Source organism: Rhipicephalus microplus, chromosome 3, assembly GCF_043290135.1.
Source record: "Rhipicephalus microplus isolate Deutch F79 chromosome 3, USDA_Rmic, whole genome shotgun sequence".
In the NCBI taxonomy this organism is placed as follows: Eukaryota; Metazoa; Arthropoda; class Arachnida; order Ixodida; family Ixodidae; genus Rhipicephalus; species Rhipicephalus microplus.
The window spans coordinates 131,112,869-131,138,996 of NC_134702.1; the positions used below are offsets into that span (position 1 = coordinate 131,112,869).

General features: G+C 44.3%; 1 protein-coding gene across 1 annotated transcript in view; it reads right to left on the bottom strand.

Moving 5' to 3' along the window:
* Positions 1 to 25,463, bottom strand: part of LOC142802959 (uncharacterized) — a 36,440-nt gene extending 10,977 nt beyond the window's left edge. The window contains exons 1-3 of the mRNA XM_075888043.1: positions 25,365 to 25,463; positions 7,739 to 7,924; positions 3,446 to 3,730 (exon numbers count right to left, since the gene is read on the bottom strand). Of these exons, the coding sequence (XP_075744158.1) occupies positions 3,446 to 3,730; positions 7,739 to 7,924; positions 25,365 to 25,463 (570 nt within the window). The remainder of the gene's footprint in view (positions 1 to 3,445; positions 3,731 to 7,738; positions 7,925 to 25,364) is intronic.
* Between the last annotated feature and the right edge of the window lie 665 nt (positions 25,464 to 26,128).

Below are 26,128 nucleotides of genomic sequence, written 5' to 3' on the forward strand. Positions count from 1 at the left end.
ACTCATCAACAGTATGCATTTCACATTCAGAAAGGACCCAAATTGTTAAATCGGGATGTTTGTATTAGTTTGTCCGAAGCAGCCTGCATTCATATATAATAAAACTAACACTGTGTGTCAGTATTTTCTGCTTTGGAAATAGTATTTCGCTGATAGCCACTCCAATGCGTTAACTTTGTGATATATTAGGCAAGCAATATTCATCGATGCCAAACAACCCCAACCTTGCATGAGAGATTTGCAAGTACGATAACATGAAAAAATATAGAATTATTCGTAGAACTAGCAAGCGCCACAGTGTGCGGGGTAAAATCATGGAGATTACACTAAAAAAAACCTTCGCATTCGCGTCACTTGATGACACTGCGTGTGTAGCAAGCAAGAGTAAGGTAGCGATTTCATGTGAATTCATTATTCAATTTAGTGCGAATACACGACAAAAGACAAAATCAACTGCGGAAACAAGAGCTGTACTACCAACCCTTTTTTTTATTGTCCCGTATAAACGAACACAGAGGATGCCCAGCGATTTATGCTATATCGACTTTTGGACAGGATGGAGTGAAAACACTATAAAACACCAACACGCCCAACGGTCAGTGCTCTCAAAAGTCGCTTAGTAGGAACCGGCTCACACAATCGTGCTTTCGATTGCAGAACTCTCGTAAGCGCATACGCGAAAGAATATTGTTTCTCCTACCACACACACACACACACACACACACATATATATATATATATATATATATATATATATATATATATATATATATATATATATATATATATATATATATATATATATATAGTGGGAGTAATAAATCAATGGGCCAGTTAGTCTTCGTGAAGGTATGGGATATGGCACAACGGGAGCGTTGTCAACAAGAATAAATATATTTATCCTTGTTGACAACGCTCCCGTTGTGCCATATCCCATATATATATATATATATATATATATATATATATATATATATATATATATATATATATATTCTTAGGTAGTCCACAAGAGAATATAGAATATTAATGTAATTTTTAAACTGCTGCCTGTTCCATTCGGCCTATACCACATTGCCTGGTCGAGTGAGGGAGAGCCAATTGAACGGACAATATCTCATCCTAGCTGTGCCATCGCACGCTAAGTCAAAATGAAGCATAATATAACACAGCAAATGAGTGATAAAGGGAATTAAGGGTGAAGGGGACATTCAAAGCATATATAGGCAGCAAAAGAGAAGTCTGAGGGTGAGGAATGATGTCATCATCATCATCAACAGCCAGACAACGCCCACTGGAGGGCAAAAGCCTCTTCTATTATTCGCCAATGAATCCGGCCTTGTGTTTTCCTTTGCCATGTTATACCCGCAAGCTCTTTAATCTCATTGGCCCACCTTATTCTCTGTCTCCCCTTCGTGCGTTTGCCTTCGTTTGGAATCCAGTCAGTTACCCTTAAATACCACCGGTGATCCTGCCTGCGTGTTAAGTGTCTGGCCCATGTCCACTTTTTTTTTTATTTCAACCATGATATCTTTTACCCCGGTTTCTTCTCTGACCCACTTCGCTGTCTTCTTGTCTCTTAAAGTTACACCTATCATTTTCATTTCCATCACTCGCTGCTTAGGACACTAGACTGGGAAGAGTTAGTGATAAAAGTTAATGAAGAGTACCTTAGTAACATGCGATTCTCTGATGACAATGCCTTCATGAGTAACTCAGGAGACTAACTACAACTCGTGATTTCTGAACTCGACTTGGAACGCAGAAGAGTAGTTATGAAAATTAGTATGCACAAAACTAAAGTAATGTGCAACAATCTCGGCAGAAAACAACACTTAGTGACACGTAGAGATGTGCTGGAAGTTGTTAAAGAGTATGTATGCTTAGGACAGGTACTAAGCGCGGAGCCGAACCACGAGATTGAAGTAACTAGAAGAATAAGAATGGGGCAGAGCACATTTGCCATGCACTCTCAAATCATGACTGGTAGATTACCACTATCCCTCAAGAGGAAGGTATATAGAAGTTCCATCTTGCCAGTACTTACCTACGGTGGTGGTGGTGGTGAAAAACATTTATTTACAAAAGAGAGGTGTAGGACCTCTGTAGAGGCCCCTACAGACTAGGTGGAGTCTCTATTCCGGGACCCCATTGGTTAAAGCCGCCGTCTTGGCTCTCTGGACCAAGGCCTGCTGGGCCTGAAGGTCTGAGCAGCCGAGCAGGGCCGCCTCCCAGTCCTCTCGCCTAGGGTTTGGGTTAGGAGTAATGGCTGCGTTAGCTTGGCAGGCCCACACCATGTGGTAGGTGTCTGCCACCTCCCCACAGTGCTGGCACTGTCCTGTGACCGTAGGGTCGAAATGTACGGAGCGGAAACCTGGAGGCTTACATAGAGGGCTCAGAAGTGGTGTAGGGCTCAGTAAAAGCAAAAGGAAGAGAGAATATGGAAGACGAATGCATACAGAAAGGTATTGGGAGATGGGAGCGAGCGTTAGGATGATTCACTGAGGGTGAGAAGAAATAAATGGAGGACGGGGAGAGGCTAATGCACAGCCGATTCCTACATTGTATCGTAAAGTATTTGTATAATAAAAGTGAGTCAGGGTATTGTGAAGCGATGAGATATTGAGGCGGGGAAGAGTAGGAGTGAAGGTTAGCACAGTGATGTAAATTACGGTTTAGCTAGGGGGTCGGAAACAAAAGTGATTTTATGAAGTGTGTGAACGTAATTAGAAGAGAATTAAAGCCTAGAGAAAGCTTAGCGCAGCGTGTTAGGGTATATTGTGGCAAGGAGGTAGTAAAGCGAGTGTGGGCGGGAGGGGAGGGTGAGAAGCAATAGGGAGTAGTAAGAAGGAAAAGGGGAGAAAGCCAGCAGCTCAGCTACTTTCTCAGTGTTCGCACCACTAATGCGTAGCTTACTCTACTTTTTAGGTCATGAAGAAGGAAAGATCTTTCCTCGATGAATACGTCTCTGTGCGTATCTCAGCTCCTTGCGCCCATAAACATGTAATCCAGCTCTATATAAATCCTTATCAGAAGGACGCGCGTACGTGTGACTTATATTGATCGCGTCGTCGTAGGATTCTGCGTTCAATGCGCATACTTAGTCTCACAGAGAAACTCGCGCATGTACTGTATTGAAGATACTAACAAGTCCCTTTATATAGTGATTAGGCACAGTTCTACATGCTTAAGAAAAATTTCACTTCCGTTGAAAACACTGATATATGTGTTTGTCGTCGGTAGTGAAGGCTGGCGAGCTATTCTGGGCACTCTTATTGTCATCAAACCGGCATGTTGGCGTTCGCTTGCCGGTGAAATGAAACAAAAGGATTACTGAAATATGTTGAGCAATTAAAGCCTCTGTAGTCTTTAAATGCAGCATCTGACAAAGGGAATAATGTAATGCAATCAAAGAAGGAAAATGATGGTATCGTTGCTCACGTACGTCGAAGAAGGTGTTGTAGCCTCGGTATTTTCCACAGACGTGCTTGTAGAAGTCATCGCACGGAGAAACGGTGTAGTCGATACTTTCGCGCAACCAATTTGCCAGTAAGCGGCACGTAAGCCCCGTGCAGTCATTGCTGTCTGAATGAGGAATCGGAACGACATGCGCCTGTCCGCTAGGTGTGCTTTCCGAGGTATTTCTGGCATGCTCTCGGTTGTCATCCGATGACCACGATAGCTTGATCGTTGGTGTTTCCGGAATGTCGAGTGTTGTCACTTTGTCAGCCTGTTAGTAAAGGCAGAAAACGTATAATGTAGTTGCAGGTCATTGCGTATATTGTTATTCTCTGGAAACGTTTGTTTCACTGCGCAGAGCTTGTTGCCTAAGAATAGATGACATTCTAGTTGCGCACCCTTCATATTCGTCAATATTGCCGGCACAAAATGGTTAAAGATACCTACGAAAGTTTCGGAGTTGGCACTTTACGTGGCAATGCAGTCAACCGTATAGCCTAATGATCGATATATGTTCGTTACTCCTCCGTAATTTCGGAGTACTTATCCCTCATCCTGGTATCAAAATTTTTAGCATGGTGATAATTTTATTGATCACTTGGTCTCTTGTTTCATGGCAGATGACGAGCGTTTGAATGTACCACTTCATAACCGTGTTATAATAAGTAACGCATATTCTGTTGTGCCTAAAATTTATTTTTTCTACTTAATAAGGTAACTGAATTCTTCGTAGCGCTAACAGTTTTTAGTTAAAGATATAAATAATGCTCGAGGTTCGCATGTAGCAATCCAGATTGTCGACCAGATTAAACACCAACTTGCCACTCTCAACATAAAATAAAATAACGCAGTATAAGTGTTAACCACGAAGTGCAATATCTCTCACACTCTAAGGCAAAGGGGTGTTAAAAGGGTGTGTGGTTCATCCTTTTGGGGACTAATGGGGCTACCACAACCACTAATCTCTTTAAGGACTAACGGCACTGGGTCTCACAGTTAGTCCCCACAGATGAGCTCTAGGAACTAACATTTGGTCCTCAGATTTACACCTTAGTGAGTAACCTGTTAGTCCCACAATTCACCTCAAAAGACTAACAATAATCCTTACATTTGCATCTTATAGGGCGACTGTTAATCCCCACATTTACACCTTACCGGGCAACCGTTAGTCATCACAGTTGCCCCTTGCCGGACGAACGGTTGGTCCACTCAAATACTCCAATCGGATGAACTTTTTGTCCCTAGTTCAAACATTCTTTTTGTTGATTTTCCACCAGGCCTGATATCTTTTTCACCTGTTTTTCTGCGCAGTGAGCAACAAACTGCGCAGAAAAGAACACGAGAAAAAGTAGTTAGCCACCTATGTGTAACTGCTTTCGCAGTCACGGCAACAACAAACGACAAAAGTGAGGCATCGAAATCTTTGATTTTTCTACATTCACATTGAAGTTTCTCCATTCTTTTAAGTGAACTCATGGTGAAGTGTACAAGTCCAGTCTCGTTGTCAAATCTTGTTCACTCCTTGGGGAGCTCCTCCGACGGAAGCGATAGATGACAGGCATTGCAGACGCCAGCGCACGCAGCCTTCTGCCTGTTGTGTTCCCACGGCTGCACGTACAATAACATAGTAAAAATATTTAGACACACGTGACAGAAGAGGAAGATGCACGCATATGACAAGTAAGTGCACGTTAATATAAAAACAAGCGTTAAAATATGACACACAAATAACTTTACGTTCACATCTCGCACAGTCCTTCTGAAGGAGCTCTGACGAAAGAGATGGATGACAGGCATCGCAGACGCCAGCGCACGCAGTCTTCAGTACGATATGTGCCCACGGCTGCACAATAAGTATGTAAAATAGTGAGTCACACGTGACAGAGGATGACTACAAATGCATATGAAAAATACGTGCAAGATGAAATGAAAACATGCGTGAGATAGGACATGCTACTAATTTCACCGATATGTCACACATCGTCAAAGACTCATTTCGAACCCCGTAGCGCAACAGCAGAGGAGCGGCAGCCGGAGCCACAACTCCGCGAACCACCGTGCCACTAAGAAGTCGGTGAGTCGTTAGCGACGTCGCTCAGCTCGAACAAGCGAACGCGAGGCCAAACACGGGGCTGCACGCGGTGTGTTTGCCGCCAGCGAACTTCGAAAGGGAGAGAAAGCGTATAAGCTTGGCCGCTACCGCGAACAGCGCCGAGCTAGTTTGGAGCTAGCGCCGAAGAAATCGACGGTCATGCGGCCCTTTTAACTCGAGCGAGTGCAGCGCGCAAACGTGAGTCTGCTGCCGCGGCCAGCGGACGGCCCTGAGCTGCTTGCGACCGACTGGCGGGAAGCCAACTGTAATGGCGACCAATTTTCTGTGAGTTCCGACGCTAGCGAAAGCCCCGCTAGCCCGTGCTGGTGCACTTACAGCGCGCGACATATTACAACCAAGCTCTTTACGAGAACCCGCAACCTGTTTTCGACGACTCCCAACGCAGCGATAAAATCTCAGTCCAATATTGTCAGCCCGAAGTTGATCGCGGTGGCGAAGACAGGCGAGCACTCGATGAGCGAGCTTACGGGAGGCCGACGGCAATGGCGGCAAATTTCCAGGTGGTTGCAAAGCACAAGTGAAGTGCAGATGGCGAAGGTGACCTTCGCGATGCATTTCGTGCGTGCGATATACAACACGACCGAGCCCGTTGCCGGCAAGCGCGATCCGTATTGCACACGCGACAAGTAGAGTAGAATAAAGAATGATAACCTACTTGCCTTAGAAACCAGCGCTGTTTTCTGCCCTGAGTCAGACTGAAGTATATATCCGATAGGCCTGTTCTTCTCGGCAGCCACATTGGCCTTCCCAACCGTTGCTGTCGTGTGTTGGTCGTGACTATCTTGAGCCCAGATATATACAGCGTGGTGGGGACTTGTCGTGGCTTGCTCCAGACTTCATGGGTGCAGTGAAACGCTAAAGCAGCAGCCCACGCTCATTCAAGCGTACACACAAGCACCACGTCGTAATTCGTAGATCGTCGACTTCAGGCGGCCATGGTCGAGCACTCCGAGCGCGAAGCAACGTGACGTCGCCGGCAAAATACGGGGAAAGACTGAGCCAGCAGAGGAGGAGAAGTTCATGTGTTCTGTGGAGAAGGAGGGCTGGTCACCTTGGCAACGCTTTTCGCACTGCCTGCAATCCCCGGCCGGTTCATTCTTTTGGAGCGTGTTTGGATCCTAAGTAGTTTCGCGCGGCACACTTCCCTCTGTGGTTGCTGCTCCACGGTCTATCCGTTCATCGCGCGCGCCTATTGGGCTCCGTTACTCCTTTTTCGGGTAATTTTGCTTTAGAGTGCATCATCGATAGAGCACGGTGCCACTTGCAGCAAATAATGTGTAATATGAACATTCGATCACGCAGATAACGTTTGAGCAAGTGCAGGTGCACTTAAATGTAATAGAATGGACGCAATCACCCTTTGTACATTTAGTAAAAAAGATATGTTGAATTTGTTCGTGTGTCTTGCGCCTGAAAAGAGTACAATGTATTACGTCCGCTGTAAAGTTGACTTTACTCTTTCATACCTTAAGATGGTCTCAAAATTCCTATTGCAGCGATATATCACCTTTTAAACTTTGAAATACTCACTTTTAGAAATATTGTTCTTTATCAATAATCAATTATACTTTCGGTGTATACTATACTTATACTAGGAAGTTCATTTTTGAATTCTTCATTGAAGCTTTGGTAAGTGGTGCATCCTTTTTTGCGCAAGAAATAAGGACAACGTTATTTGTCTCAGAGTCAAAAGCGTGTCGTCTATGAAAATAAAAAAACATAAAACCGCATGAAGAATATCATTGCATACATTTTATTGTCGCCCTCTGCTATCCACCACCACTGCCGTTTTAACTTGATTCTCTTCATCTCGTCAGGTCTGTTTACTGGCTCTACGTTATTTCGCTTTCGAGAAAGAGTAACCCTGTGGGAACTTTAAACGCTGTGCTTTTAGGACCAAAACAAGGTAGAATACTATGTGAATTTTTCTACATATTTAGGTCGGCACTAGTTAATTATTTTTCAAAAAACGCAGCTTCCAGAGTGCGTTTATACTCGGAGTGTTCATCTTTAGTGACGATATTTGCTTTCTGTCTGCCGGAAATAGTTGACACTTATCACGTAAACGGTTATCAGGAAGTTACAGACATGACGTTTGAAGACTTTACGCAATCATAATATTGCTATGGTAGTAGCTACTTGAGCACTTTACGGTATGGTACTCACTGTGGTGCTGTCTTGCTCCGATGACCCACTGGATACCAAATATGCGATTAAAAGTATGCTGCACAGCAGTCCTAAGCACACAATAACCAAGCTCGTGAGCAGACCGGTGCTCCAACGGCCTTCTCGGCCCTCCGCAGTGCCGCCCTCGGGAAAACTTTTCCTGTAGAGAGCTCGTCTCTCAGTGTCCTAGAGTCACCAGCGCAAGTAACAGAAATACTCAGTTGCGAACCAGCAGATTGCAGTACCTTGGCATTTTTACCATGACATATTCCTTCTAAACATGGGCACCTTGATGGGATAGTTTTTTTTTTCAATTAGGCTTGTTCACAAGAAATTGAGAAATCAAAAACTACGTGGCGTTTCATTATTTATTATTTTCATCGTTTGTCGTATCCGCTTGAGTAAAACAGAAAGAATCACATTTATTTAAAGAATTCGACGTAAACATCACTTTCAGCATGTAGTCAACATAAGTCTCGTCGCTCACTGATTGAAAGAAAGTCGACAACTTTTGAGAAGCCGGAGCACTGCCTAATATAGGCTATTTTACTGAAGGAAGAGGATCTAGATGTTTTTGTGCGAGAAACGTACCGGGCAGACACGCGAACAGAAAAAAACCAGACACGCCACAGCCAGGTAAAATTTTTTCCAGTCTGTGGACGTAAGCTCATTGTGTATTAATGTTTCTAGACGTCTTTCTCTTCTATCGGGGTCTCGCTTCTCTTACTACCTAACCCGACCTCCTAGTAAGCCGACCTCCTAGACGATTTACTTTCTGCGTACCTTGGCTTATGTAGCACCAGTGAAAGTAGTGATATCAAAGCTTTTGATATTTATATTTGTTTCCGAAGTGCGTGGCTACGCCAACGACAGCGTCATGATTCAATAATTTCTACTACAGTTTGTGATGCATCGCTGTCCTTGTGCTGGTAATTTTGATTGGCTGCAAATAAGGCACATAATGTGAACTATATTCATGTACTCATCGTGATAAATTTTCTTATTGTTCGGATTTAAATGCTTGCTAGAGCTCCGACAACGCAGCAATTGATTCCTCTATGGCAGTCAGTGAATTCCCTCGCACCAACAGTACTGCTGTTATAGTTTCCTTGTACCACTGCTACACTTTCTGTGCAACCAACCCAAATGAGTGCAGCTTTCTTATTGCAACGCGCTTCTTTCAGCGTTCTTGCACAGCTTTTCCTGCTGTCGTCTCTGTGACACAGGCACCGGTGGTGTGCCAGGGCTATTTTATAGGAGCACGTCTTCGTACGTAGCGACACATAGCTCACCCCTTCCCAACGATATTCTATGTCAGCGTTTTCCAAGTCGGAGTAGCTCGTCATTTCTCACGCTTTTGGTCAGCCCATATTTGTTTTGACAAATTAGCGATCAAGTTCGTCATAAAATTTGGTGCCCTTTTGAGGCACGAACACAATCTCGTGTTACAGCATTCCGATACAGCAGAATAGTGCATAATTGGAGACAGATGTGTGCATTGGTTTGGGTATCTATTGAAGCAAAAAGGGGGCACTGCTTGAAAGATAGAAAACGACGAGATAGACAGAACATTCATTGTTCTCACAACTGTAAGTTTTATTAAAAATCCCAGCATATCCACGGAGTGATTAATGATGAATAGGGCGAAGCGTCAGTGATGGGGCTCTTTATTATAAGTAGACGTCGCGTCGAGGGCGGCAACGCTCTCAAGAAAATGGTGAGGCTGTTTGCAGGTTTCGAACTACACTTTATAAAAAACATGAAAAGTAAACGAGCACAAAGCCGAAGACAGAACTAAACAAATACAAACAAACGAGCTAACAAAAGGTACTCGCGAGCGTCGCGCTTTAACAGAGAGTGTCTTTAAGCTGACACAGGCTCACCCATCGGGGAGTCGAGCTCTTTGGCCGATTCGATGACGTGGCGCCAATACGATAGCAGAAAACTGGCTGGGAGAGGTTACCGGCGGCTTGCTGAGACTAACAAGGAGCTTGGAGTCTTGATGAAGAGGGCTGTCGCAGACAAAAAACGTCAGCGGCCACATTGAGCCCGTCAAAAATACGCGTGGACCGCGTCTCAGGCGTCGACCCGCGGGCCTAATCAGGTAACCTGACTCCGTTGAATGCCCAGCACCTTCGGTACCCTTCTTTTTCTTTCTCTGCCATTCAAGCTCACCGCAGAGGTGTCCTCTTGCACGTGCGCCAGCGTCTTCCTCCTTCTCTTCTCCCTACGCACACACCAAAGCAGTGCCAATCTTACGTACACATCACAGCGTCCGTCCACCTGTCCATGTGTCTGTCCGTCCATGCCTGTGGATGGACAATTGGACTGAGGCACGGATGCTGGGATGGCCGGACGAAAATACAGACGGATGAACGGAAGCATAGACGAACAGATGGACGGGCGTATGTACGGACAGACAGGAGCACGGACGCACGGATGGGCAAATGCATGGAAAGACGGAAGTATGCATGGAGGGAAGCACAGATCATAAGACAGACGGACGAAGCACAGACGGACAAATGCATGGAGAGACTAACGGACGGGTGAATGGACGGATCGACAGAAGTACGGACGGAACAAAGAACGGACAGACACGCAGATGGTTCGACACGCTGACGGACGGAAAGACGCTTCGCCCTTTTTATCATCATTCACTTCGTGGATATGCTGTGAAAAGCACTCATTGTAATAACAACCTTGTAATAATCACCTCCGGCTCTGTCGTTTATCATGTGGCAAAGCACGCATTTATTAAAGCGTGAAGTAGTGTAGTTATTGTGAAATAGGTGCGAGTAGACTAACATGACACAAAACTTATGCCACCTCCAGTTAGGGAAATCATGTGTGGATGGGAAACAGCGGGCGCTAACGCTTACACTGATGGCGACGTTGACGCTGCCACACATCGCGGCGTTGCACAAGAGAGAATCTTTGGGAGGCGCTAAACACGCACTGGTGAACCGCTGTTCCTTATTAGAACATGTCAATCGCTGGTAGTGCACAGTGAGACAGAGAAAACTCTAATTGGAGACAGAGACCCACAATTCGCTTTCATTCAATGTGTCCGCGGCGATTTTCCGGGGTGAAGCTCCTTAAACTGTGGGTCGTGCGGCCCCAATGTATGCAGTTGTAATAGTAAGTAGCCACCTCTCGCTTAGTTCTTAGAAAGCTCGCTGGATAGCGGCACTTGTATTTGATGAATACATGACTAATGATGCGAGATGGCGGTACTTTTAGTGTTCACAAAATGGACGGATGATGGACACTCATACAGACAGACGGGTATACACACAGATGAACGGGCAGCCAGGTGTACAGACAGACAGGCAGACAGGCAGACAGACAGGCAGACAGACAGGCAGACAGACAGACGACGTAAGGAAGCTTCACAGCTTAGAGATAAAACCCCCTAATGCTTCGTCCCACTCATTATTATTTACTCCATGAATATGCTGTGATTTTTACATATCTTTGGTTGCCACCTGTCGGTTAGTTCTTGAAATTTCTGTTGATGGCCTGCTTGTATATGATGAATATATGATGAAAAGTTTTGAGATGGCGGTAAATTTAGTGTTCAGTAGATAAACAGACGGACGGATAGACATACAGATAGACAAATTGACAAAGAAACAGACAGATAGATTAACAGACGGGCAAACAGAAACACAGACAGACGTCCGGATGGACGAAAGAACTGACAGACATACGCACGGACGTGGCCAGCGTACGGACGATTCACGGTTTGAAGATAAAATCCTCCGAAGTTTCGCCCCACTCATCATCATTCTCTCCGTAGATATCGTTTGAATTTTTAATTAAAAAAAAACTCCCTAGCTGACGCTGCCTGTGTCGGCGTCGCGAGGCTTTAGAATGAAGCATAAGAGAGGAGAGAGAGGGGTAGGGGGCGCGCATGCGCAATGACGGTGCAAACGCCTCAGGTAGGAGAAATTGCGGTTCAGTAAACAGCTGTGATAACCAGAAGAACATTTCTTGTTCCTACCCTACGCTGGGAAAAGGGAAAGGTGCCTGAAAAAGTAAGGTGGGAAAAAGGAGAGAAAGGGGTGGTTACGAAAAGAATATTGGAAACGCGCACACACTCAAGCATGGGAATGTCACAGTAATTTAGCAGAGTCTGGTTGACCCCGAAAATTTCAGCAGCGTTTTCGTCGCTTTGTGGCTTGAAGGTTGCACGTTCCGTGAGGAACTCTTAGAAGAAACGCGGGCGTAAGCATGGGTTAACAGACGTTTGCTGCGTCAGTGTTAGGAGGCGAGAGAACGGAAGTGTAGGAGAGGAAAGGGGAGGTGATGTACATGCGCATTGAGGGTGTTAGCGCCACTGAGTGGTTTGCCTAGAGGAAAGAGGGGGCAGTGAGCGCAAGCAGATGGTAAGAGATAACTGAAGAGAGTAAGTAACACAAAGCTGTTGAAGAGAGAGAAGGAGGAGAGTTGAGCATGCGTAGTTTGAGGGCGGACGCCGGCACCGCCTCGGGATTTAAAGCCGAACAAGAGATGCGTCGTATTTAAAACAACTTGCCGCCGGCAGGGACCCAACGTGCAACGTTTGGATAGCGCACCAGACGCCTTCTTTTTAAGTGTGAATACACTTTATAAGCGACCCCAAACCATCCACCGCCGTCGGCGGCGCCCGCAGTCTTCTCTCTATCTTTAAAAGAAAGAGGACTTGGCGGGCCGCAGCTTGACGCTCTACCGAATAAGCTACGGACGCGACGCTGATATCGGTGTCAGTAACGCGCCTTATACCCCCTCCCACTTCGCTCGCTCCTCCGCTCTCCTCGCTCGCTGCAGCTGCGCGCGCACCCCTCTCTCTCGCGCGCCCGCCTTCTCTCTCAGTCTCCCGTCGAGACCGGGTCGTGAGGGGGAGTAAAGTTAAAATCCGTTGGCATTCCCCAGTGAGTTAATGTAAACTCCCCCGTGTGATAAAATTGCGATTCCCAGGAACCTTTACACCATAAAGGCACCATAGTGTGATTAATAAATATAATAGTGCGAATTAATAAATACCCCTCATAGCATCACCCTGTGTATTCGCACTTAACCATGTTCAACCTCGGGGAAATGCTTGGGAGTTTTTGTGTTTAGGCGTCGCCTGTCACTCACGCCATTTTATCGGGTATTTATACGCTTGAATATTATGAATTGCTAGTCAGTGCCACTGCTCTTCTTGGTGGCGACTGTGGAGCTATATTGTATATGTCGTGAAGACTCGACGATGTACATAGGGCTATTATATGACGAAGATGACATTATTATGCAGCAGGTACGGGATCAACAGTCATCGTTTCTTCGCGCACCTAGGAACAACTATACGAAACGGCGTCACCAATAGGTCAGCAAGCAGCACATGGCTGCTATAATACACTTGTTATATGAGCATTTATACCAAGTAACTGCAGAAGAATTCGCGAAGCCTAAATTACCAAATTTAAGAGCGGTGCATTTCAGATCTGCACGTGTATCATCCGAACATTTTCAAGGTTTCGCCGTGATTTATCGTGCATACTTATGTGTTCTAAGTGCTCTGGCCTTTCCGTAATTTCGGTTGTTCCGAGCGAATAAAAAAAAAAGTATCTGTTGCGGTGGAGCTCATGAGACTGCGTTGTTTGGAGGCGTTATTTTTCAGCCAAATGTTAGTGCAAAAATTAAATTAACTCACCATGTTCTACAAGACTGTCCGTCAACCTGCGTGGTACAGAAGGAGAGGTCACGCACACTGAAAACCGATGTGGTTTCTCGATGCAAAATTACGAAGCCTATCAAGCCGACCAGATTCGACGAACAGTGAAACGTGCGCGACGCAGAGCGCGAGCATTAAAGATGATGACTGCGTTTGATTGTAGCGCCACACACCTTCACCACAGACAGCCCCACCGTGGTGGTTTAGTCGCTAAGGTACATGGCTGCTAAGCCGCAGGTCGCGGATTCAAATCCCGGCTGTGGTGGCTGCAGTTTCGATAGAGGCGAATATGTTGTAGGTCTGAATGCTCAGATTTGGGTGATTGTTAAAGAATTCAGGTGGTCAAAATTTCCAGAGCCCTCTACTACAGCGTATCCCAAAATTGTATAGTGAATTTGTGACGTGAAACCCCACATATCAACCAATCAACACCACAAACAGGGCAACAGATTTGACAGTAATAAATGATGGATCTTACCTCTTAGACCCCCGGGTCCTATAAACACACACGAAGTGCAGCTACAGGCTGTGACTGAAATAACTCAGACTGTCAGAGAAGTGGGGGAAGTATCTAAGATAGAGCAGCTCGGAGCTTTTCAATGTGCAGAGCAAGATGGCTGTCACAGCAGTTAATAAGAATCAAGGCACTCTAGTTATTAACTGAAAAGCAGCGCCCTCGCGCGGTGCTGTTCTCACGAGTGTCGTTAGTCATGTCTGGGATTTGGTGAATGGTACGTTCGAATCATAATGACTCGGTTCGTTCTGGGCTCTCGTAGGACCCAGTCGTTCATGGCTATCTATCTATTGCTGGTGCCTTACAACTGCTAGTCGGTCGGATATATTTAGTTGTATTAAATAACAAATGAGAAAAAGACAACGCCGACACCATATATTTGATGCAACTTTACTGACTAAATATTATCGTGGCAGCTGTCATACTTTTTTCGTAACAAAAATTTTCAACTAATTATTTACAAAGTGGGTCTTGCCTACCATTCATGTGTCACCCTAAGCTATGCGCTATCTTCACGTTCCAAATACCTGGCCCCAAGACTATTCTAAAAAAGGTAATGCAAACACGTGAACGACTAAAACTTCAGGACACCGAAAACTACTATAGAGTCTTTAATTCTTATGTGATTGTTAAAAGAAAAAAAGAGAAAAGTGAGCTCCGCAACAGTCTGTATCAGAGTGTGACACCTCAACAGTAGCTCTCAAGGAATGGAAGTAAGGAGGGATTAAAAGGATAGGATTAAAATTTATACATAGAGAGAGGAAGGAGAGAGTAAATCACCGGGACAACAAGCGACGGAAGTAAAGAGGAGGCAGGAAAGATGGAAACTGTCGCAGGAGTCCGAGGACGGGGCACCACTCAGCGAGAGCTCTTGTCGGCGGCAGGCGATGGCGTAGGGGGAGCCCAGTCAGCCAGAGCTGCGCTGTCGTCGGAGATTGCTTGGACACAACCAGTCTACACAAAATACAGTGAGCGAGACGAGTCTTTACTTCGTACTTGAACACCACAAAGGTTGGTGGTGTCCTGACTTCCCTCTTGTGTCCGTGTGTGCACGTGCTATCTCTTTCTCTGTTTCTCTAACTGAGTGGCTCACATATCTGAATGCATTGCACCCTAATCCACAGACCTATAATCGGAGTCAGCTACTTATTTCGTGTTATTAGCCTGTAGGCATCCGGTAAAGCAGTTTACCAAACTTGATGGTAGCGCCCAAACACTTGATGGTAGCGAATCGGCGCAGCAAAACCAAGTCTTCCAATGCGTAGCCTAGCGAGTAGACGCTGCAAAACCAGGCTTGCCCCCGCATATTACTTTCTTGTTTTAGTTGTGAGCAGGCGGCTCACGGCTGAGTATGTAAGGAGAAGGAGAAAAACTTTACTCATTCCAAGAGGAAAAGGTGCGGTGGTGGAGTGCCAGAGGAGCCTACCCTGCGTAGGTCTCCGCTACCCTCTTGGCCCAATCCAAGATCAAGATCTGGTCCTGGACTTCGGGCGCCGAGCTGCACATAGCAGCCTCCCACTGTTCCTTACTATTAATGTGTAGAGAATTGGGTAGTGGGTTTCGAGGAGTACGTAAGCGCCTAAGAAGCGTTCTTTGAAAACGTGCTAAAAAGGGCACTGAAACTTCAGCGTCTCAATGTGTTCAGCGAGAGTTTCCTTTTCTTGGTATCCATCGCGGTCCGTACCAAGAATGGTCAGGCGGCCCAGAAAGCTTCGTCGCGCCCTCTGGTTCACTGTCGGGTGCCTATGGCAAGCCGTCAGTGCATCGGAAAAGACGAAGCAGTTGTACGCAGCTGCTCCGCGCATTTGAGCCAGCACGAGTAAAGAAGACGCCAGCAATAAGGACAGCGTCAGTGGACGTCCACGCCAGACCAGCAATAAAAGAAAATGTGGGAAACGAAGGGCCGCACGCCTTCCTACAATGTTCTGAAAACCCGCCTCGATTCTTTAGCTCATCTGTGAGAAGCCTCCAGGAACGAGATTTTTTTAGGCACTGTAATACTTTTTGAAACTATATGAATGATGTACGACGGAGATAAAAGGAAATGAAGGGGGAGCATGAGTGAAGGATGCTTTGCTGCAGTGAACGAGGATTCGGCCAACATGCATGTATGAAGCTAAATCTTCAAAAGTGTTTATTGTTTGGAAGATGTACATTGAAGTGACATGAAGATAGGTGTGTCCCGAAGAAAAACACTTGCTTTCGAACATCAAGATGCTCATAATATCAGATGGTTCATACGTGCTAGCTTCACAGAGATTACACAGTTTAACAGAGTAAATATAGAAAGAACTGTTTATATTGACCGTGTTCACTTTTTATTGTCTTTAGGCCATGTATGTAAGACATGGTGTCGTCTGCATTGCTTTGCTGACGAATTGCTCAATATACGCAATTTTGGGGCTCTTCAGTTGGTAATTAAGTCAAATAAATCCAAAAAAATCTGTCTGAAAGCTATAGTTGGGGCTGAAACGATTCAAACTTGCACGTCTCCCGCGGAGAAGCATCCCTTTGTGACCATCGGGTGATCTTGTAACCCGCTATGAGCTAAGATGTAGCAACACAAGCAGATTTCTTTATTTCAGCGTCATAGCCTGAACCATTTGACAGACTTTCTGGCGTCGGCTTGTGGTAGCGGGAATGTGGCAGCAGCTGCTCTATTCACTGATCTATGAAATGGCTCAGGAATAACATGCATGCGGTGCCTCGTCGAGCAGAAAATGACGTTTTAGCTATACTTCACTCCCACGTAATGTTTAGATTATTTATCTATTTCAGTCTATCTCGAGCTTTCTTTCATGAAAACTGATTTTACGATCACAACCTGCAGTGGCAAAGCCCCCACAAGTAACAGGGTTTAAGCGAAACAACCTCTCTCACGCGATTGCGTTATAACTGTGAATATTTGCTTCATACACTAGCGACCTCTTAAGGGGCCCTTCTCCCAGTGGGTATCGGTCACTGTGTAGGACAATCATCATCATAAGCTAAATCGCTCCCCCTGGTCACATGATTTAATACGTCAACTCAAAATATTATCTGTTGTTAAGATAAAAGCACTATATTTTCTATATTTGAGTAAGCATCTATAACAATCATATTTAATGTTCCACAATATTTCACGAGACTACTCAATTCTCCGCTAAATCCCACTGTGTGTTTGAGCCACGGCAGAATGTGAACAAGAACAAGATATCGCCACAGAGCCACTCCGGCTACTTTACATCTTTGCTAGTTTTCTAACAAGGATGAAGCACCTAGTGCTCTAAATCGTTACCTACTTTTTCTAAACACACAGGATGAAGCAACGAATCAATACTTTTATCGTGTAACTGCACCAACTTACCGAGAAAAAAAAACATTCCTCAAGCGTCCTTGAAAAAAATTACAATGAATTTCGTTGTTTATAATATTCTTTTTCTGGTATGGCAGCCTCCCTAATAGATCGTGGTCACCGGAGCACCGGTTACATCGTGGAAAGATCTTTAATTAAATCAGCACGATTTTGAATGGAAATCTCTAATTCAGTAAAATAATTTATTCGAACGCTTTATGTTGCGTTGGATATACAGTTTGTTTGTGATACATTCTACCTAATTTTTTCTTTCTTGGCCAGTTAGGGTGTGAGACAGACACATCATCATCATCATCATCATCATCATCATCATCATTCTTAATATAATCATCATCATCATCATCATCATCATCATCATCATCATCATCGATATCATCATCAATATCATCATCATCATCGATATCATCATCAATATCATCATCATCATCATCATCATTGTTCCCTCATTTCATGGTCGATCTTCTGTAGCGAAACACACCGTTTGACTTTGCGGCAACGAAGGACAACGCACCTGCGATCACCTTCTTGGCTCCTGGATGGTCCACATGGACTCAGCTGAAGCATGGTGATGTGAATTGTTTCCTGAAATATTTATTCACACTAAGAAAAGCCACTCGGGAGACGACTGAATGCTGTAAGACGACTTGTAAAATGAATCCTGATCTAATTTTGCTTGCATTATCGCAAAAACGCGTACAACAATCAATCTGTAACCATTTTACTAAGCCACACATTAGTGCTCATTTGGTAAGGCGAACTGTTCTTGCAAAGCACCGGGTGGCTCCATAGTGAAAAGCTTCTCTGACCCGCAGGATGCTATGGTTTGATTCCGGCCTCAGTGATTTTTAATATTTGCTTCTATTTAGATATTTCAATTATCGACAACGATGCCACTAGCTTCTGCACACTATCGCTTTATGATTTTGAAAGTTTGAGTTGATACATGAAATGAATCAACTGAGACTCTTGCCATGGGTATGCGCTACACCCATGCGCTTTTGAGGCGCAGGTCACTGGCGATTAGTATGCCATCGCGTAGCGACACTTCTGTCATGACCTGTGGATAGCGGTCGTTATACATTAAAATGGTCATGCGCCAACTTGAATATACGGGAGCTTCATGACAGAGATTCACGTCAGTTTGGTGTTGCGCAGTGATAATAACCACGCAGGTTCAAGTGCTATAACTCTCTGATAGGCCTTGCTAAGATAATGTCTTGTCGGGTTATCTGGCTGCGCAAGAACAAATGTTACCACCTGAAAATCACTACAGAGTGATCCTGAGAGTGAAAGAACGGATGTTACCACCCTATCTCCTCAACGGAGTAATCTGCGATATCCGTAGTGGTCGATGCTGCCTCGTCTTATGAACATAAGTATTCTCCCACTTATGCTGACTGCTTTGCAAAGTTTCCCTCTCCACTTGGCATGCAAACTAAGCACGTCTGTCGCCAGCTCGTGTAAGAAGGCATACAGTAAAGCAGGTCTTTCAGTCTTATGTGGGAAGTCTTACCTGCTGGCGCTTTTTTTTATATAAACAAGGCAGTACTGTATTCTTCTCTAGGTTTTCGTGCTGGTAAGGTAATTTTGTCACATTTTAACCAATGTTTACCTAATAGTCAATGAACGCGTTCTTTTTAGTGAGCTGCAAGAGACGCCCTTGTAGCTTCTGCATGGCTACATGGTCTTGCTTGTGCAACCACTGGTTGGCTCCCACTGTTTGTGGTGACTCTCGTAGACTGCTGTCTAGATACACGTCTGGATTTTTTTTCTTTCTTGCGCTTTATATATATAGATACGTATAACTATACGGTGCATGACATGGAAGCCGACGTGGACGCCCACGCCGACACGGGTGGTGAAATCCAGCTGATAGGGTCTTTATAATTGCTATCACAATAAAACGATTCGCGAACGACGCAGTTAAAGCATGGCGTCCGAGATTTCACGTCAGTGTGAAATCTCAGAGGACATCGTTAGAGGTTCTCGAATTCAGTAAAAAACCCTAGTGACGATAGAATTACCGAGTCACCGAAACAGCAATTTTCATTGCCTTTAGCTTTGGGATCGCGTGCGACAGCTCGTTGGCGGAATGGCGAAGCTTACACATGCACCAATAGTGTTTCGCCGCTAACTATACTCTGTTTCAAGGATTCCGTGTAGTGGAGGTAAGTTTACGCAATCTTCGAGCGCACATTTTTTCCAAATCAGCTTGTAGCATACATGTTCCGATCCCGTTACGTTGCGACATGCGATCTGAGTGATAATTTTGCCCTTGCATAGAAACAATTTATGTGACTGTGATACAAGAGAAAGACTTCTCATTTGTTAGTGTTATAAGATGCAATAAAAGAAAAGAAAACACAACTATCTCAAATATGCATGCAGTTTTGACTTCAAAAATACTATCGGTGAGACATCACCTAAAATTGTACATGTAGTCGGCACAGCCATGCACTCCGCAGTGGCGTGGTGGCACAGGCACTGGGTCCGAAAAACATGGAAACACTGCCAGAAGCAGTGTTCGCCAATCTATAATTCATCAAAGAGTTGCTGCGTGCTGTGTAGCTTGCAAGCTTCGAAATGATGCTCCTACTAATATGTCGCAAAACTAGAATGGTATGACATGTTCTAATAGCGAACACAAGCGACAGACCATAACACGTATGCATAGCATGAAGGATTGTGTGCCTTACATTTTCAGTTTCATTATGTGTGGTATATTTCTTTTGCATGTGAACTAAGGTGCTAACATGTGTCTCTGACATTATTTGTGCCAATTAATTACATTTCCAGGTGCCTACGAAGGCCACATAAGTTCTGTGGCAGTGACCTCCCAGGTGCCGGAGCCTCAAGCAGCATTTCGCCGATCTCCACAAGGCGTTCATGAGATAAACACAGCGCCACACTTTCACAGTGCTATGATTATTATTTATGTTTAAACATTTCGTTCTAAAATTGCTGTTACATTGTGTTTTGTGCCACCATCCTGTGGCTTAGGTGGAGCTCGTGAAATTACGGTGTAGTCACCTCATTTGTGTACCATCAACACTGCAATGTCACCATTCACAGCTGGAGCATACAGACAAATAAAAAAATATATTGATTGTAGCAGGGCTGGTGCGTATAATAATGCTTCTCTATTGATAATAATAACTTTATAAGTTCTTTAGGTCTTGCATGGAACACTGCATTAATGTGTTGCAATGTAACCACCATTTATGATCGCTAGCATGTTAATTTAGTAGTTTTGTAATGTATTTTATTTGAAAGGTAATTTTGCTTCCGCATCACGACAATTAGAAAGATGCCGATGATTCAATTCCTCATTAAGTAACTTCTTAACACAATTTTTTCTTTCAAGCCTTTGTTTACTCATCAAGGCTGTTTCAGATAGCAAACATATTTCACCTTCATGCAACATATTAAGAATGAAATATTCATATATATTTCTTCACAGTACTTGCTTTTGCAAACAACGTGAATGGCCAATTGCTTTTACTCGAGATCTAGGGTGTCCATTTGATCTTTGCAAGATGCAGCAGATGGATGCATGGTTTCTGCATTATGCTGATTTCTGTAAGCTGCTTATCGGGTAATTTAGCATGATATGGCACTTTCCGTAAGCTGCGGATGTCCGCATCTTTCCGCACGATATGGCGCTTTCCGTAAGCTGCGGATGTCCGCATCTTTTCGCATGATATGGCGCTTTCCGTAAGCTGCGGATGTTCGCATCTTTCCGCATGATGCGGCTTTCTGTAGTCCAATAATTGCGTATGTACGGATCCGTATATGCGGAACGTTTCAGTAGGGGACTACATGCCAAGCTCATGATGCGCTGGCGGCCGTTTCGGTAGCCTTACTTATACCAAATTTGATATTACGTGAAGTGAATGGAGGACGAAGGTACGATACTGGTACAAACATGATAAACATGGGATGCGTGTCATGGGACAACACAACTACACGCTACGCTCATGACGCGCTCCTGTCGTTGCGCTAGCTTCACATGTGCCATACTCGGTATTATGCGACGCGAACGGACGACATAGGTAAATGACACATACAGACATGATAATCACGACATGCTTATCATGTAACAACATGACTACATGCCACACTCAAGATGTTCTTGTGGCCGTTTCGCTAGCTTCAAACATGTCAAATTTGGTATTACGTGACGCCAATGGATGACGAAGGTATGTGACTGCTGCAAACATGATACTATCAGATGTGTGTCATACGAGAACATGACTGCATGCCACAGTCAAGGTGCCAACACAGTTCGACGTGACGCAGTGCGCGTACTCGCGGGCGTTCATTTCAACGCGTCACGCCGGCGTTGCTCGCAGGTGGGCGCCGCGCTGCGTTGCTTTGACGCATAAGCGTTTCAGTACTTCCGGCGTCCCTCCATTTAGAAAAGAGGGAGACGCAATGTTGTCTGGGTAACGCATCGAAGTGACACGCAGCATGTTGTATTTCACTCCGGTTGCCGTCGGGCCGCGCCAACGGATGCTGGTCGCGCCAGTAGCGCCTAGAGTGCGCGCGTTCTGCTAACGTAGCGACGCTGTGCCCAGCGTGCGCCCGCGTCAACGCTACTTTGGACCATAGTGGGCCCTTCATGATTCCCTCGCGGCCATTTTGCTAGCTCAACATATACCAAATTTGGTGTTAAGTGACGTCAATGAAAGAAGAAAGCGTATTATTGGTGCAAACATGATAATCCTAAGTCGCGTGTCATGTATCAACATAACCTACCACGCTCATAGCGTGCTCGCGGTCGTTTTGCTAGCTCCACATAAACAAAAGTTCGTATCACGCAGCGTGAATACATGACGAAAGCAAACGACACATTCAAACATGATAATCGTGACACGGAAGTCATGTACGGCATCATTTACCTCCACCTCCTAACGTTGGCTGATTTCAAAATGACATAATAACTTTTCTCAATCACGCTTCGCATGCATATCAACGATTCCCACTGTACGTGGGATCTACCAACTTTTTGATGCCATATTTGCGCAGGGATCACGATATGCTCTTTCCAGGCATATATTGTCAACTTTAGCTACCACAAAAGTTCAGTCGTGATCATGAATGTTAGCCGTTGCGATGAAGATGTACCACTGTGCGTGTGCTTAGCTATGTTCACGCCAAACGGTAGCGGCCAACCACTAATGTATGTTGCGCAAGATTTCACATATAGCCACGCATTAAAGAATACGTTCACGAAGACACGTTCCACTTTCGTGTTATACTGAGTCGTGTCATGTAGAAATGAGCCCTGTTTTGTTTACTTTTTCTTGAGCGCAGTTGCTTAAATAAGACATCAGAAGCGAACGTAAGACAAATCCTTTATTGCCTACTGTTTTTGATTTATGGTAGGGCTGACAATGTATTGTCTCTTTGTACTTTTGTAGACCTTCTACGCCTCCTTCAGTGTAATCTCTGACATATCTGCTCGTGTTTATCGGAAGAAAATAATAAAGTCGATAATATTGCAATGAAGAATGTATTTATGGTGATTCGTAATGAATAAACGTTAGCACAAAGGCAATCATTCTTGTTCTTGTGCCTAACTGCATGTATGATCTACACTAATCTGCTCAGTTTTCACTCTATCTGTTCTCGAAGTAAAGGTAAACTTCGAACACCTAAAAACTACATAAGTACTCTTTGAAATGCAACAATGAGCTATCTTTTGCCACTTACGCCAACAATCTAGAATCCAGAAAGGTACATCGTACTCAAGGAGCATCTACCAGAAGATGACACTGAGAAGGGACAGCTGCGCCACGCTACCAACCTGTACCTGGTCTCCTTGTTTGCTGTTGTGCTGGGAGTAATTTGCTGCTTATTGATAACAAAATTTATGATGTCCATTCAGTGGCAAGACGTCCCTACGACGGTAAACAATATAGAAGCACGAAACATTACTAAACACACCCGTGTAACTTCTGAATGTCCATCCCTCACAAAATCCCAAACAAACCCTCATTATACACCATGTTTAAAGAAACAATGGCTGGTAAAACACCAGACAACTCAGATATTGTGCTGCATGTAACTTTCGTCGTCTGAAAACTAGAGGTCAGGTTTGTTGTGACTGGTTTTGTAGTTCTATATGATCAATAGGTTAGATTTGAACCTAAAGGTGAGCTATTTCAAACTGAGTTGAAGTGTTTATTCTCATTTCACAGCAAAGTCATTTATCATGAAGTTGAAAAAATTGCAGTACTTCGACGCACTGATGTGAAAAGTTCCGGTTTGAAGTGCAACAAGGAAAGCGTAGAAGCTGGTTAGAGGTCATGGCCAAAAAAAGCCGCTATCACTGGCTGAACGAGAGGTCTTGCGGTCGTCTGAGAGCACTGAGGTCACAAGTGGCAGATTGTGCAACCTATATCATCAACTACAAAAGCGGATTGAATCAGTTTAGACTGAGGGATCGAAAACTTGAACTACCCTTAAACTTCGCCTTCGAAAAGAGAACGCCATAATGTAAACGAGCCCAGTGCCCATTCCCTACTAAATTGTGAGCCTTTGTTTGGTTTCCTGTAGATGCATCAGCAGTAGCGCAAGGAGACGAATGTTCATGTGTACAACATTGCCCGTCCCAACTATCATAGGATAACTAATTCAACACATTTCAGAAGTGATCACTAGGTCACAATTATTCTTTTAGTGAGTTTGGTAGAGAGCCCACTATACGCCCGTAGAGCAACAAGCAAACCTTTGCGGCTGCCTGCTTTTTTTACTTTTTTGCTGAGAGGCGATGGATAAGTATTTCGAACTGCCTTCCGATGCTGTGCGTGTTAAGAGTTTTGCGCAGAGTTCACATAAAATTCACATGCTAGGCACTGGCAGGAAGAAACCAAGGCACTCCGCATGTTTGGTTCGCAGCACATGTTGTTTTTTTTTTTACTGCAGAAACTGTGGGCGTTGGAATAGTTCACCGTTTTCTTCTTTCTAACGGTTAGCTATTCTGAAGACAACAAATGCTATGGCCTGTTTAGCAGAGTGCTTTTAAGCAAAAATAGCTATGAGCAGTGTAGAAAAAAGTCACTGAAACCTTTAGAAAAGCTCATAACCGCAAAATAAACTCTTTTGTTTTCCGTGAGCAGCTGTATGAGCGTGGAACAAGACAGTTGCTGAAAAAAAAAAGCTGTGACCGAAATAAACGTGACTACGAAAGTTATTGATTTGTACTCTGATACACTATATTTACATCATGCAAGGTTTTAAATGCTTCAAAACTGTTCACCAAAGGGGAAGTCTGGTGAAACCTGAAATTAAACTTACCAAAACACGGGAACTGTGAGAAAAGATACCCGCGTTGTAACGCTATTTTCCAGCAGGGTGTAAAATTCAATGTTCAGCTACACTCTAAAAAAATATCGAGTAAAAAGGGTGTTTTTTTGTCCCACAACAACAATCGTCATCAGGCTTGCGTGCGCTTCCTTTCTTGAAAACTCGGCGCTGGCCATTTTCCTATCGAGAATTCAATGTAACCCTGATAATGGGCATGTCGATCGTCACCGCAATGTACCGGGCGCGGGGCGATAGCGCAACGATAGAACGCAATATAGATGACGATTATTGTTGTGGGACAAAAAGACACCCTTTTTACTCGCTCTTTTTTAGAGTGTAGTTTCAGTAAGTCCTTATTTGTCGCTTATATGACTTTCATCTTAGATACTCATTAACTCTTTTGTGCTTCTGATGACTCACCGAGGAGAGTATCATAATCTTCCAAGACAGTTCATGTACCTCTGGAGAACCGCGCACGTGGCAAGCCAACGTTTCTTATAACAAAAAGAAAGAGTTGAATGACTGTCACTTTTGTTTATTTACATCAGTCATTCTGACTCTCAGCAATTAGAAAAGCGGCCTTCACGTGGCTATTGCTACAGCGCAAATTGTACCATGGAAACAAAGCACACACAACCGCATGAGACATATTCCAACCGCTGTCAAGATTGAGGTGGGCGGAACCACTTCCAGCTGCTCAAGAAATGAAGTTTTCGATAGAGCCATGCAACCGACCCCCCTTGCTCACCTGAACCAGTTCGGTTGTGAATTCACGCCCCCTAGGACAGTTGACGCCTTTCATCAGCACTTGCGCCACAATTTCAAGCAGCCCTTGCTCGCTTTCCATCATGACACATTGAACATAAAACGCCCAGCTCAATGTTACCCCCCTTTGGCTTCATACGGAAACACTTGTGACGACGACGGTGGAAAGACTGCAGCGTTATCACAACGTTTTTTTAACGTCCTAATAAACCTATAAAGAAGCGCATTTGTAATAAATAGTTCACCTTGCTGAAGTAATGACTTGCTTAAGCATTATTAGGAAGCACTTTGCTCCTTTAAATGAAGATATCCATCTATGTACGAAATGTCTATGAACGCCCCAAATTACATTATTTTTCTTGTATAAGCAAAGAGGTCTGTATATAGTAATTATTGGGCTTTTACACCGCCTAGCAATGGTATGAATATGAGAGACGTCTTAGGGGCTTGTCACGGAAATGTAGGTCATACGGTGTACTTCATCGCGCACCTGAATCAAAGTACTCGGACCTTAAGACTTTGCCTTCCTCGAAAACTTCACCACAGCTGGTATTCGATCCGGCGACGTTAAGCGGGTCTTTGCATATACAAGAGGTGATGTGATGTTATGTGTGTTTCTAAAAAAAAAAAACAATGCAGGACCTGTCCTTCATATTGAAAGGAAAATATAAACGTCTTTTTAGCATTGACGCAGCCATGTGATTTCTCGAATATGCTAAAAAGTACACAAACTCCTTCGGTAACGAT